Here is a 15987-nt window from a genome sequence, read left to right as displayed (position 1 = left end):
GAAAAATCATAGAGTTCTTGGCTCAGAGAGGTTATTGGAGAAACTGAGGTACACAGTGATTAACCTAGGATCACAGTTCCTTTGTGTAAAGTCAAAATGAGAGTTCTAATTGTATCTCAGTCAGGGCTTTTTTCTTTGGGTCAAATTAAGACAGACAAATAGAGTTGAAGTTCCAGTTTTTTATGCCACTAAAAAAGATAATTTCAAAATTAAATATCTTGAAGTCTTTTTAGCCTGCTGTAATTCTAGAAGCATGAATTTTGTATCCATTTATATGACGCATTAAGAAGATGCTTCATTTCCATTCCAAATGAAGTTACAATGGATGTTTTTGTAGATTAAAACAGATTAAAAACTTAATTTTTTATATTCATGCTACATTTCTTGTTGCTTTATACCCTAAAGGCACATCCAGGGATTTAGGTGTAGTTCATGGCACATTTTGAGATTATCTTTTCCCTTGCATTATCACCCTCTACGTGCCTCCTCTGTGATCATATATGAAGCACATTATATATTTTTTTTCTCTCCTTTTAGATTCAGCTTTCCAAAATTGGGCCACCTTTTATAATCAAGAGCCAACCAGTCTCCAAACCCGAGTCTCGAGCATCCACTAGCACATCCGTCAGTGGCGGGAGGAACACAGGAGCCAGGACCCTCGCAGATATCAAGGCCCGGGCCCAACAAGCTCGGGCCCAGCGAGAGGCTGCTGCAGCTGCTGCCGTAGCTGCTGCAGCGAGCATTGTCTCTGGAGCCATGGGAAGCCCAGGAGAGGGTGGAAAGGCGAGAACCCTGGCACACATCAAAGAACAGACAAAGGCTAAGCTCTTTGCAAAGCATCAAGCTCGAGCCCATCTCTTCCAGACCTCTAAAGAGACCCGGTTGCCTCTGCTCAGCTCAAAGGAAGGGCCTCCAAACTTAGAAGTCTCTTCTACCCCTGAAACAAAAATGGAAGGTTCGACTGGTGTCATTATTGTCAATCCAAACTGTAGATCTCCTAGCAACAAGTCTGCCCACCTCCGGGAGACCACCACTGTACTACAGCAGTCTCTTAACCCAAGTAAACTTCCAGAAACTGCCACTGACTTATCTGTGCATAGTTCTGAGGAAAACATACCTGTGTCACATGTATCTGAGAAAATTGTTTCATCTACCTCTTCTGAAAATAGCAGTGTGCCCATGCTTTTTAATACAAATTCTGTCCCTGTATCTGTTTGCAGCACTGCTGTATCGGGAGCAATTAAAGAACATCCCTTTGTGAGTTCTGTTGATAAATCCTCCGTCCTAATGTCTGTTGACAGTGCAAACACTACAATTTCTGCTTGTAATATAAGCATGTTAAAAACCATCCAGGGAACTGACACTCCATGCATAGCCATTATACCAAAATGTATTGAAAGCACTCCCATTTCAGCCACTACAGAGGGCTCCAGCATATCAAGCTCCATGGATGATAAGCAGTTACTAATATCAAGCAGCAGTGCTAGTAACTTAGTCTCCACTCAGTACACCTCTGTGCCAACTCCCTCCATCGGAAACAATTTGCCAAACCACCTCTCCGCTAGCTCTGTCTTGATTCCCCCGACGGGAATTAACAACAGATTTCCTCCTGAGAAGATAGCCATACCTGGGAGTGAAGAACAGGCCACTGTATCCATGGGTACCACTGTGAGAGCAGCCCTCAGCTGCAGTGATTCCGTAGCGGTCTCAGACTCTCTGGTTGCACACCCAACCGTTGCAATGTTTAGTGGAAACATGCTGACAATAAACTCTTATGATAGTCCTCCCAAGTTAAGTGCTGAAAGTCTGGACAAAAATTCAGGGCCTCGAAACAGGGCAGATAATTCTGGAAAACCTCAGCAACCACAAGGGGGCTTTGCACCAGCAGCCATAAACCGATCAATTCCGTGTAAAGTCATCGTTGACCACAGCACCACGCTGACCTCCAGTTTGTCTCTGACTGTCTCCGTTGAAAGTTCAGAAGCCAACTTGGACCTGCAGGGCAGGCCAGTGAGGACAGAGGCATCCATACAGCCCATGGCGTGTCCTCAGGTCTCTGTGATTAGTAGGCCTGAGCCAGTTGCCAGTGAAGGTGTAGATCACAGTTCCACTTTCATTGCTGCTTCGGCAGCAAAACAAGAGTGTAAAATATTGCAGGCCACCTGCACAAGTCTCCGAGAATTACCCCTTGTTCCAGATAAATTAAATGAGCCAACTGCTCCTAGTCATAACTTTGCTGAGCAGGCACGTGGCCCAGCTACGTTCAAAAGTGAGGCAGACACAACCTGTAGCAATCAGTATAACCCAAGTAACCGGATTTGCTGGAGTGATGATGGGATGAGGAGCACAGGACAGCCTCTGGTTACTCACTCGGGTTCAAGTAAACAAAAAGAATATCTAGAGCAGAATTGTCCAAAGGCTATCAAAACTGAACATGCCAGCTACTTGAACGTGTCCGAACTTCATCCCAGGAATCTCATAACAAATGTCGCTCTTCCTGTGAAATCTGAACTTCATGAAGCAGACAAGGGCTTTAGAATGGACACTGAAGACTTCCCCGGCCCTGAGCTGCCTCCTCCAGCTGCAGAGGTAGCCTCTAGTGTACAACAAACACAGAACGTGAAAGCTTCCACCTCGAGCCCCATGGAAGAGGCTATTTCCTTGGCTACCGACACCCTGAAAAGAGTCCCTGGTGCAGGGAGCTCAAGCTGTCGCCTGTCCTCTGTGGAGGCTAACAACCCGCTGGTGACGCAGTTACTACAGGGCAACCTGCCTTTGGAAAAAGTGTTGCCGCAACCCAGATTGGGAGCCAAGCTTGAAATCAACAGGCTTCCGTTGCCTCTTCAAACTACCTCAGTGGGTAAAACAGCGCCAGAGAGAAACGTTGAAATTCCGCCCAGCTCTCCAAATCCAGATGGTAAGGGCTACTTGGCAGGGACTCTTGCACCACTCCAAATGAGAAAGCGAGAAAACCACCCCAAAAAGAGAGTAGCTAGGACTGTAGGAGAACACACTCAAGTTAAATGTGAACCAGGAAAATTGTTGGTGGAGCCAGATGTTAAAGGGGTGCCTTGTGTCATCAATTCTGGCATGAGTCAGCTGGGACACAGCCAGACATTTAAGCAAGAATGGCTAAACAAGCACTCCATGCAGAACAGAATTGTTCACAGCCCTGAGGTCAAACAGCAAAAGAGACTGCTCCCCTCGTGTAGCTTCCAGCAGAACCTATTTCATGTTGACAAGAATGGCGGCTTCCACCCTGACGCTGGTACCTCACACAGACAGCAGTTTTACCAAATGCCTATGGCTGCCAGGGGCCCCATTCCTACTGCAGCTCTATTACAGGCCTCTTCCAAGACCCCCGTGGGGTGTAATGCATTTGCCTTCAACAGGCATCTTGAACAGAAGGGATTGGGAGAGGTTAGTCTTTCCTCAGCACCTCACCAGCTAAGGTTAGCCAACATGTTATCCCCCAATATGCCCATGAAAGAAGGTGATGAGGTGGGAGGCACTGCACATGCAATGCCAAACAAAGCGCTAGTACATCCGCCGCCGCCGCCGCCTCCCCCTCCCCCTCCCCCTCCACCCTTGGCTTTGCCCCCGCCTCCCCCCCCACCACCTCCACTACCTCCACCTCTCCCTAATGCAGAAGTCCCATCCGATCCAAAACAACCTCCAGTTACCATGGAAACCACTAAGAGACTTAGTTGGCCACAGTCCACGGGCATATGTAGCAATATAAAATCGGAACCTCTTTCTTTTGAGGAAGGTTTAAGCAGCAGCTGTGAACTGGGCATGAAACAAGTTTCCTATGACCAGAATGAAATGAAAGAACAGTTAAAAGCATTCGCACTAAAAAATGCAGATTTCTCTTCCTATTTGCTTTCTGAGCCACAAAAGCCTTTTACCCAATTAGCTGCTCAGAAAATGCAGGTGCAGCAACAACAGCAGCTCTGTGGAAATTATCCAACAATACACTTTGGTAGCACGAGTTTCAAAAGGGCAGCATCTGCAATTGAAAAGTCCATTGGGATTTTGGGAAGTGGCTCCAATCCTGCCACGGGCTTGCCTGGTCAGAACGCTCAGATGCCCGTTCAGAACTTTGCCGACAGCAGCAATGCAGATGAATTGGAACTGAAATGCTCTTGCCGGCTGAAAGCCATGATTGTGTGCAAAGGCTGTGGGGCCTTCTGCCATGACGACTGCATAGGTCCTTCAAAACTCTGTGTAGCATGCCTGGTTGTACGATAAGAGATGAGTGAAAGATGCAGTATCCCTTTTCCACACGGAAAAGCCAAATAGCATCAGCAGCAACACATCGAATAATGCAGTGGTTTCTATCATGCTAATTTATTTTGCTTTGAAGCAGGTACCTTTTCTCTATGGCATTATTTTCTTGCATTTCTCATAAAGGGGAGGATGCATTCCCAACTGAATGGCTCACTGGCATGTCTTTTACATGTTCAGCTGCCATTCCTAGCTTTGGAAAGTTTCTTTCTGTCCATGTGTATACAAGTCAATGCCCCATTTTTGTTTTTCTTTTAACCCCGGTGTAGATAGGAAAAGGAAATTTTTAATTACTTAATAACCAGAAATGCAGATATATAAAGAGAATGAGAGGAATGATTTAAAGTGGTTATGCATTTTTCTATAGATGAGCCATTACAGCAAGGAATTTTACAGTTGACTTTTCTGGACCTAGCTTTACCACAGTGATTAAATCCTATTTAGAAAGGGGAGTCTGATTTAAATGTGTGATTCCTTGTATTTACTCCTATCACAAAAGATATATGAAAGGAGGTATGCCATTGATGAAATCCACTATCCTGAGTATTACCTTTCCTCCTGTTTTACTCTTTCTCAAAGACTATGGCAGAATATCTGGATCTTCCTTGGATTTTGTACACATATTGTAATGAAGTGTGTCCTACATCTGAAATTGCAGCATGGGACTCATGCCCAGCAATCTGGTTCTAGCCCTTTGACACCTGATCATATGAAATCAATTGGTCAGCCAATAGCCATAAGCCCAGAGGATTTTAGAGCTTCATGTATGGCTTTTAAGAGTAGGTTTGGAAAAAAAAAAAAAAGGCCCTAAAATTCAAAGCAAGGAAATAAAATGCTGTATATGAACACATAAATGTGTTGATAATGTAAATATCCTATTCATGGTAATCAATTACTAGGTATTAAAATGGGGGGGTGGAAATCATTGTAGCCCTTTATTGATGACACCCGTGCATTCTGGCTTCAGACCTTGCAGAGGTTGGCCCTCTCCTTTTAAAAGTGTCATTGATGATAAGAGGGACTACCCAAGGCTAAAGCATCAACATTTTTCAGAACAATTATTTTTCTCATTATTTACAACCTATATAATTCAACCCTTATTTCAAAAAAAAAAAAACTGTTCTAGGTATGGCATGTTTTGTTTTTCCCTCAGGTATATTCAATACATTCTTCATATTTAGGGGAACTGCTTTTGAAAAAGGGATACTGCATCTTAACAGTTATCTTCTGTGTGCATCCAGTAAAATCTGCGTGTTGAGTATTTGAGCTACATTCCATATACTTTGGCCACCCTCAAAGCAGAGGACAGCCGTAGTTCAGGAGGCTCTGTTTTCAAAAGCAAGTTCAGAAGCACATGCACATTGAGGAAAGATGAAAGAAAACAAAAACCAACCACGCCCATTTAACTTCAGATTACAGAGCACAAAATGTGGAGTGCCATTAACCCATTGATTGATTGTGGCTGTAGAATTTGAAAAACAAACGTGGGGGGGTGGGGAATCATCTGTATCCAGGGTAAGAATGACCGATATTTTCACATGGGATCATCCTAGTCACTGTAAACTTTTTGACATTCCCGTAAAACACGTCTTAAAAGTTGACTGGAATGAGCAGAAATTACATTCCTGAAAACAAGAACACTTGTGATTTTTTATAATAACAAACTATATGATATGTTTTTTTCTCCATATTTATTGTGATGTTGCCAAATTTCTTTAGGTGATAGAGACATCATTTCGAATAACAAATTGCTGATAGTGAGAGGTACTTTATCTTAGAAAGAAAAGAAAGGCCTGCTGCTGTAGCCATGATTTTGGTGCTTCAGTACTGTCATTTCTGTTTTTCACAGTAAAATTGGCAAAACTAATGACTGAGAACATTAGCAATGCACTTAACCAGCCTTTCCCAAGGAATGCAGCATAAGTTCCAGCGGATCCTTAGTTTTCTCTTCACTGCACGCCAGGTTGTGTTGGGGTGGCATCCTTATCAGTGGTGTCTTTTGTCTGCCTGGCTCTGATATCATCCTGATTTCAAAGATCATGCTCTTAGTCTCACAGCGGGACACCCTTATAATATAGACACTTGCATGCCAACTCCTTCCAAACTCAATCACTGCTTTACCAGTGTCAGATACTGTCTACACCAGCAAATTGAAGCCCATCACATCAGTAACTGACATGGTGTTGGAAGAAACTCCAGTCTACAGAACCTTTGCACTCGGTATGTGAGGTACAGCTGAGGCTGATGAGGTACTGAGCTCATTACCAGTTCCTTCATTATTGAATACTGCCTGCAAGTTGCTTATTGGGAATAAGGAAAAGTGTCCTTCTGTATGTTTGATTTTTCACATAACAGGCTTGGAGAATCAGTTGTTGATAGTGCATGGATTCTATCATCCAGGTCCGATTAGCATAATTTTTCTGTGCCCTTGCTTTTTTGTTTTGTTTTTTTTGTTTGTTTTTTTTTTTTTTTTGCTCCAGTTCAAATTCCTAGTGTTCTCACATGGTTTATATTACTGAAAAATTAGTATCTTTAAGCTAAAATATAAGGGAAAGGAAGAAGAGAAATTTAGATGTAAAATGTGGGTCAGATATTTTATAGGTTTCCATTTGAGATATATATACACACAAAAGCCAGTATATTTGAATTGACTGAGTAGGTTCTTAGTTTTCTGATTTCTACATGTATCTGCTATGTGCAAATGGAGTATGTTATTTACTACATGGTTATTGTGGTGTCGTGTGCAAATGTTAGCACGTGCATTATCCTGATTACTGGACACAGTTTTATTCTTACCAGGAATAGAACTTGCACATGTACCATACAATTTTTTTTTTTACTCACAAAGGATGTATTTCCCTAAGTAGCACTTTTGGAGCAGGGGAAGGAAGAAAACTGCTATTCCCTAATCCTCCTCCTATAAGATATGCATATGCCTGAGGTGTATAAAGACATTTAGGTTAGTTAATGGGCATGTTAATAAGAGCATTCTGATGCAAATTCATTTTCAAAATGAAAACATTTTTTCTTCCCCAAAGTGAGAATAGCAGAAATTTTGGTGAACTGAGCACCATAGTTATATATTTCCCTGCGAAGGTCTAGTTTGAAGAAAGCAAAACTTGAAAACAAACCTATGAGGTTGAGCCTGGTTGCTATAAAGACTTTGGGGTGGTGTGTGTTTCTGGGATGAGCTATATAGAAGGTTTAGTTGACTGCTGGACCTTGGATATTCTTACTTGGTTCAAAATAAACACACAAAAACAAGCTGGTGCATATGGTGCTTTATAATGCAGTGGAGAGTAAGAATACACATTGCTGTAGCCCCATTTCATTTACAAACCCTCGCACAATTTCAAAAGTGGAAGTTACCGTGGCCTCTGGTTTCCCAGTTCCTCCGTGGTATAATGAAGTCCCAGGTTTTAGAAGCTGAAGCCAAGCCTAGGGTAGCATCGTCTGTATGGTGGTGAGGCCCAGCACGGCAGTAGCTGCCTAGTGGGAATGACCCCTTCTGAGCACGCAGAGCCCAGAGTCACTGTCCATCTCCGTTCCCAGAGAACAATTGTGAAGAGTCCTAGAACAGGAACTCGGAATCAGACTGTCAGGGGCCTATGCAGCCAAAATGTTACTAAATATAAAATTCCTGTCGTCTTCAGTCTTCATGCTTTGTCACTGTAAAGCGAACAAAAAGCATTTTTACTATAATTTAAAGGAGCTGCTTTTTTATAGCACATACTATTTCGCTTTGTACTATATTTGATAGTTGCAGAATAATTTAGACTGTAGAAAAACTTTGTTGTATTTGTACTGTTCTTGAATGTTTCAAAGAAAGTGCTTTACTTGGTTGCCATAATTTTCTTGTACTGCTGTATTCCCCTCCGTCCCCTACTTCATGGAAACCTGATATGGTACATATTTTCAGTAGTTTTTTTTTTTTTTTTTTAATGTGTGTTCGTTTGTACTTTTTTTTTTTTTTTTTTGGTCAGTATTCTGAATGTTTACATCTGTTTGACATTAGCCATTTAATGCCTTTTTTAAAGGCGGTATTACTCCTACAGTGTAACAGCAAAATGTGAAATCAACCCAAACATAACATGCATGACAAACACAGATTGGGGGCGAAGGCCCTGAACCTACATAGACATTTTATATCAGCATACAGAAAAGTAAAATCCTCCTTCAGTCCTCTACCAAAGAATATATTATTCCCACAGGAAAAACTCAGAAAAGGTGTGTAAAATCCTCAGAAGGGGGAGCAGTTGATTCAGTAAGACTGCAACAATTTAATACTGTTACGCTTGCTTTGATACCTGACTAAATGTGACTGAGTGCAACAAGCATTTAAAAAAATTTTTAGACAGTGTTTTGTTTAGAATTCAGGGATCATGCATTCTTTAATGGTGCTGTTTGTTTTTTATTTCTTTTCTACAAAGAAAACAAGTGTTGCCTACAAAAGTGACTGCTCACAATACCATAAGTTAAATGAAATGAAGTGTTTGTCTCTTCATGTTTCTCTGTCTTTCCCTTTCTCAAAGTAACAACTTGGGTTTCAATATTAAGATATTCTGGAGAAAATAAAGAAATTAAACATGAAATAATTGTCATTTTAATTTTTTAATAAAATGAAGTAATTTATATATGTTAAATGTACTAACAATTGAAAATTCTATTTTAAAAAAGTATAGGGACAACTTAAACCGTATACTGTTAAATTACTCATGCTGCTTTTTGGTAATGGTGACTTGTCAACATATAGTTATAACTATGTTTAAAACAGGAAAAGCTAAAACTGAAACTTCAGAAATGAATGGTAGCTGTTAATGCTTATCATTTAAGACTATATTTGAACTTTCTGTTTTCATTAAGGTCTTCATTTTTTATACCAAAAAGCATTCAGTTAAACAAATTGTTACTATCACATGTATTTTTAACTTTCAAAATGAATAATTCAGAAAATGATCTCTTAAAAGAATTGCTTTGGTTAATTTTTAAAAATCCTACATGAAATATTATAGCTAGAGTTATTTGAGTGAAATGCTGTGAGCCATTAAAATAAAATTGGCTCAGTTATATTTACCTAGGTTAAAGAAATATGCATATCTTTTCAGTAAGATGAATCAAAGCATTAAACACAGTTGGCTATTAAATCTGTTGTTTTTTCATCTACACAGAAAATTTTGTGTTTAGCCACCAGATGGCGAAAGAGGATATTTACTTTTGTAGGGGAAAAAAAATACTTTTTCCTCCTCCAAAAACCAAATTTAATAGTAATACTAAAAGTCCAATTTATTCACGTCAGTAGAGGATGGGTATTTCTAGGTTAATTACATTATTTTCACTACAATGATGATGCTTTTTCCACGATTTTTTCTACTAACATATTTACAAAATGCTTTCTTAATTTTATTTTGAATTGCAGAGTTTGTTTTTAAAATTGTTTCTCATTGCATTACCCCACAGGCATTATCTAGTCCAAAACCTATTAGGATAAAACTGAACAGCTCAGCATTCTCTAAGCTGACATTTAGTGAAACTTATCCGAATGCTCTGTGCGTTTTTATTTTAATAAAAGTACAATTACACAATTTTTGTATAAATGTCCCATTATTTTTAATACAATAATGTAGCCTAATTTAAATAATAATTTATGTTAGAATCTGAAGTATTTATTTGTATCCATCATAGCACTTATAAAAGAACAAGTGATTTATCCGGTATTTACCACATAAATACTTCATTGTAATAGAACATAATTATGTTATTTAGAAGGATCCCAGCTAGCATGTAGTTGATACAACAGTTTTGGCCTTCTTTCTACAGAAGACAATTGAACAGAAATCCTAGAAAGTGTTTCACATCCCATAAAATTATTTGAAGTCTATAGATCGCCTAGACTGAATATTTCAAGCGAAGATCACACACAGTGCTTCACAGTGATCTGCAAAAATGATAAGTTGAAATAATCAAATGTCACAACTAATTTAGAAGTCTAAATTGAGTAATGAACCCAGTCCTCATCCCTACAGAAACTTTTACCCAAGTTGCCAATGTAATGACTCTCACTACTTAGAGGAAAATCGCTTGAGTTAAGAAAACAAAGGTTGAAGTATTGACCATTTTATTTAACCAGTTTTAAGTTTTGCAACTATAGTAAATATCCCATTGTGCTATCTATTTAAGTAAAGCATGTATTAAAAATATTTGACAATCTTTGAAGGGTCAACCAACCAGTCTAAGCACATGCTACACAAAAGCAATGGCCCTATAAAAACACATCAGCGAAGACTGGCTGAATGGCAGTTCTGTGAATGAAGGAACCCCTGAGTCTGCTTTTATCAGCAGTTAGGATTTTTACTTAGTACCTTCATTGTATTTATGGGAAAGTCTGTTTCAGAGGTACTTTGTTTAAGCTAAAATTACCATCTAAAGTCTCATTTTAAAATTTTTATTTCTTCATTGTAAATTCACAAATTATAGTTGTACATATTTATGGGTTAAAAAGTGATGTTACAATTTATGAATACAATATGGAGTAGTTAAATCAAGCTAGTGAACATAGTCATCATCTCAAATACTTGTTTTTTTGTGGTGAGAATATTTGAAATGTACTCAGTAGTTTTGAAGTGTACAGGTCCTCATTTACTAAACTCACCATGCTGTGCAAATGGACACTCCTCATAAATAACAACTTGGCCCGAGAGTAGGAGCACCAGCTCCTTTAAAACAAGGTCTCGGACACTTGAAGTTATATACGTTCCATCTCATTTTCTATAGGGTCATCACAAAGTATTTTGTCAAAAGTTTTTAAATTGAAAATATATTTCACTGTTGATTCAACTTATATCTGTAGTTTCATATTATGATTTTCTTTCAGGAAAACAGTGTGTCCAGAATCTTCATTCTTCAATGAAGAAGGGACACTGAGGGACCTCAGAGGAGTGCAGAACTATGGTTCCATTTTCCTTGATTCATTTCAGTGACCAATTCTGGGATGTTATAGCATCGTCCCAGATATAGCAAAGTATGACTGACCTCAGTAACGGTAGGAAATGTGAGCTTTTCCTGGGTTTCTCTCTCCTCCTATAGAAGTGACAACATTTATGTGTATCCATTTATATATAAATGAAACATTTCCTAGTGTAATATGAACATCATTTGCAAATCAGTTTGTCTTAAAATGAGGATTTGAAAGGATTGGCGTAGGAATAGGGACAGTATTCTATAATGGTTTCTAAGTGGAAGCCACTAACACATTTTATACCCCTTCTTCCTTTAACCTGTAAGTTCAATGTAGATTTCTTTGTTTCTTTTGGTGCATATTTTTGATAAAATCTTTACATCTCCAGGAAGAATAGTAAAAGCTATGAAAAATTAGCTGGTAGCTTAGAAAACGTCAACAAATTTAAAAACTTTTACAAACTATATTCAGAGTAGGACTTTATGAATAATCTATTACCTCTCCTGGATAAATACTGAATGTCCTCACCTTTTGTTCATCAGAAAGACTGTGAGATTGGTAGCAGCCAGTTTCTTTCTTTTTCTTCTTCATATGCTGATATTGGAAAGAGTCTTTGGTAGAAACTTTTCTATCCAAAAAGATTTGCTTGGCAGCAACTGGGAATAATCAAAGCTACCAGTCCTTACAATTCCAGTTTTATAATTGTGACTTTCAGTAATATTATTACCTTAAAAAATAAGCCTAAAGAAGACATTATGATCTGAATATGGAGGAGATTTTACAAATTCCCTTCATATCGATAAACTTTTAAGAGTTTTCAGTGTATACTACAGCGATTTTCCAGAGCTGTTCCAAAAAGGCCTTATTAAAAAAATATAGCATTCATTTAGAAATAATTGATAACGTTAAAAATAATTTATTAAATTATTTAAAATAACAGTTAAGATAGCATGATTTTAAAATTTCTATTAAAAATAAAGATTAAAAAGTCATAGTTGATAACATTATTAAATGTATTAATTTTAAAATAATAATTGATAATATTAGTGAAATGCAGTGTAACAAGTGCCACAAAGCATTTTACAGGTATTATCACATTTATTTTTAAAAAACGTATAAAGAAAGCACCATTTTTGTATCTATAATAAATAAGGAATCTGAGGCTTAGAGAGCTTAAAGTTAAGGACACTCAGCTAAGATTTGGGGTATAAAGATTTATCAGAAACAAAAGCTCATCCTCTTATTTGCTAGAAGATGCAATGACTGCTACACAGATTTTGCTAACTCCTGAGGATTCCTAGAAAAATCAGAGGGTCTCAGACCTTGAAAAAATATATAGGTTAGTGGGAAAGACAATAAAATAATTTAGTCTGACAAAAATATAACCAAGATATGTGCAAGGTTCAATGAGGAAGGAAGCAACCAAGTGGGTGAAACTATGTAGGGTTGCCAGTGGCTGAGAATGAGACCTCTAGAAGGACACATATTCCTCTCATCTGCCATGGTTTAAGGGCAGTACCACGGGGCAGGAGAGCAAGTTTTTCCCCATCGGTATACCAATTGCTTTCCTGGAACAGGGTTCATCAATAAAGAGACTGTTTTTTTCTGATAATGATCTTTTTAAGTTTTTTGACTGTCCACTAGAGAAAAAAAAATCAAGCTTGTAAAGAATTAAAAGTTAGTTTTCTTCAGAAGTCTTACTGGGGACTATAGACTCAGGACTATAGCCTTGGAGAGATCTTTCAGAGAGGTGCCATAAGACTATTCCAAAACTGTTTTGGCTCATCGCTTTTATACAGGCAGTGAAGGTTCAGTACGTGCAAAATCATATCAAATTCTGGGTGCAAGAGTACATCTGGTTATAGATTGTAGAGGCATAATCACTGACCCTGCAGGCATTATCTTATTGTAGGAATAGGCAAGGCCTAGGGTCATTTATCCTTTAAGGAATATAGTGACTCATTCAAGAGATGTGGGAACCGTGTGCTCTATCCAGTTTTGTCTTCAAAGCATTCTTCCAGAGAACTGCATCTTGTCACAGAGTCAGGGGCTTTGTGAAATTATGCTGGCAGGCAGACATGAGCAAGCATGGCTTTCTATATTTACTACTTGATCCTTTACATAGTTCAGAGCTCTGTCCCTAAAGCCTTCTTTCATGAATCTAGGAATTTGTTCAGATGTTGGTAATGTTAATAATTGACATTTTAGAAGTTAACATATTGAAACAATATTTATGGTGCCTGATGTCCTTGGTGGTCGTTGACTCTTTAATACTTTTTTAAAAATATAAGACATATTCCCGTATGTAAAAGTCAACTAGTGTTACAGAGACTACTACAGAAACCAATGGCCAAAAAATGGAGTATCTTGATATAAATTGCAAAGTGAGCAATTAATTTTTTTAAAGGAGAAGAAATTGCTTCTGACTATTCCTGTTACTTAATAGGATTCAAATAAGAAAACAAAGAGTTACACATGCAAGCTGCAAGTTTGGATTGAAGTCAAGGAACTTATAAATGTGTCATCCAGTACTTTTGAGAAATAAAAGCTCCCCACTCTGCTGGTGATCACAGAAGGAAAATATTTTCATCATTGGAGAAAATGAAAGCATACAAGAGTCATCCAGCTGATAACACCAAGATATATATAGTGCCAGAGATTAGCTTCACCTGTGTCAGTATTTTTCCAAGACACGCTTGTCTGGTTAAGTGAATCCTACCACTCTCTTAATTCCACGCTGGTGACTGAGGACACAAGCGATGACTGTCACTCCACAGAGAAGCCTAGTCTGTAGCACCAAGTGGTCCATGCTGTGTTGTCATCCTGCCTCAGCTGTGAGAGCGTGACGTTGGGTGATTCACATTCCTGCTTCGTGTCTGACTCATCATCTTGCCCACAGGCCAAACCCATCTTTTATCACCTCTTGCTTGCAAATATTTATCTTAAAGCCATCTGGCAACCTAATGTTTTAAGTATCTTAATAAGTATTTATTTGAAGATAATGTGAAACTAAGAAATTTGTAACTTTACATTTAGTGAGAAATTGCATTTTCCTATTTTCAAAAAGAGATTTTAACTTCCTTTTCTACTTAAGTAAAACGTGTCATCTCACTGAATTTAAAAAGACCTCACTCCTTGACCTTTAATAGTTGTCAAGGGATTCTAAAGATGAAGGCACTTTCGGTGCCAAAATTCATCCAACATTCAATAAGCAAAATTTTTTCTATCACCATCTCTATGCTAGGCCCTGAATTACACGGAATACAGCGTTTTTCTGGTGACTTGATTTTTCAAGAAAATTTGTACCATAAAACATTATCATAAGGCGGAAGAAATTTATCAGAAATGCTATTCAAACATACCTTTCTGGGTCATCCTATTTCCCAGAACAGCTTGCGTATGGATGGAGAGAATAATTGAGGAATGCAAGTTCTGAAAAGATGTCTCTTTTGAAGTTATATTTAATTTCCAGACTGCTTTATCCAGGCTCAGAGTCAAAATATTTAGCAATATAGTAGAAGATGCAAAATAGTTTTCTGCATCTTCTATTGGAGAAACTATGCTTTCTAATATAAAATGGGGAGAAAGAAAGAAAGAAAAACTCCCATATATGGAGAATGGTTTGTCATCAAATTTGGCTCATCTGGAGAAAACAGCACAGATGGTCTAGCTTGCTTCAGGATTGCAGTTTCGTGCCATGCATGATTCACCAGAGAAGGTAAATCAGCATCTGTTCATTTCATTTTGTGTTCACTGTTGTAGTAATAGGTAGTAATGTGCATTAACATTCTTTTGTTGCTAGACCTTAGCACGCAAATGAGTGTTATTTTCTAGCTAAATTAGACATTTTTTCTATAGTTTTACATTCAGATTAATGAAGTGATGCTGAAAAAAAATAAAACCACCTTTCCAGGTTACTAAGATTTGGGAACTCTTCGGTTGGAACACCCTTTCGTCAAGACCTAAAAGTAATTTCCTTCTTTTTTTTTTTTTTTTTAAGACTATCAAAGTAATTTATCAGAAAGAAAAAACTGGACTCTGTATTCAGTTATTCTTACACGTGGTTTATTAAAATATGGTCATGGGACATTTCTGTTTATGACTGTGAAGGTGAATTTTAAAACATCCTTCCACACACAGATTTGACCTGTTTTTATGTTTCATAGTAGGCTAATATATTACCAAAAATGAATGATAACTTTAATAATGGAAAAATCTGATTTCCTGACTCATAGTTTAGCAAATAGATTTATGCAAATCTGATGAAGTTAGTTTCTGTGTGGAAAGCAAATGTCTTTCTGGACTGTGCACAACACAGATCCCTATATTCCTTTTTGGTCATTCCCTGAGTGATATCTTATGGTTACAGGGAGCTATAGTTCATTTATGGTGAGCCTTATATATCTCTGGACTAAAATTTACTGAAGAGAAGGTGTAATATCTCTTCTACTTTGGTATCTGTAGTTGCTTCCATCGTGCATAACATGGGGATAATTCATTAATACACAAAATAAATATTTGTGTCATAGATTTCTCTTTGCCAGGGCATGGCAGAGATGCTATGGGTACCACAATGAACAAATTGTCAACATTCTTGAGCTTTTGTTCCAGTGGATGGAGACAGGTAACAAAGAGATAAATACAAAACACATATAGTATATTTGAAAGTGGTAAGTGCTATGAAGGAAAACAAAGCATCGTAAGTATATAAAAAATATCAGAGCATGGAGGTTGTAATGTATAAA

General features: G+C 38.0%; 1 protein-coding gene across 2 annotated transcripts in view; it reads left to right on the top strand.

Annotated features, from left to right (window-relative positions):
• The window catches only part of ASXL3 (ASXL transcriptional regulator 3), a 182306-nt gene extending 173427 nt beyond the window's left edge, over window positions 1–8879 (top strand). For both annotated transcript variants that reach the window (XM_050768312.1, XM_050768311.1), the window contains one exon: window positions 538–8879. In XM_050768312.1, the coding sequence (XP_050624269.1) occupies window positions 538–4251 (3714 nt within the window). In that variant the 3' untranslated portion in view covers window positions 4252–8879. The remainder of the gene's footprint in view (window positions 1–537) is intronic.
• Window positions 8880–15987: the final 7108 nt, after the last annotated feature.

The sequence above is a fragment of the Macaca thibetana genome, chromosome 18, assembly GCF_024542745.1.
Source record: "Macaca thibetana thibetana isolate TM-01 chromosome 18, ASM2454274v1, whole genome shotgun sequence".
Classification (NCBI taxonomy): domain Eukaryota; kingdom Metazoa; phylum Chordata; class Mammalia; order Primates; family Cercopithecidae; genus Macaca; species Macaca thibetana.
Note: the sequence above shows the minus strand (reverse complement) of the source record. Positions and strands in the feature narration are given on the sequence as shown.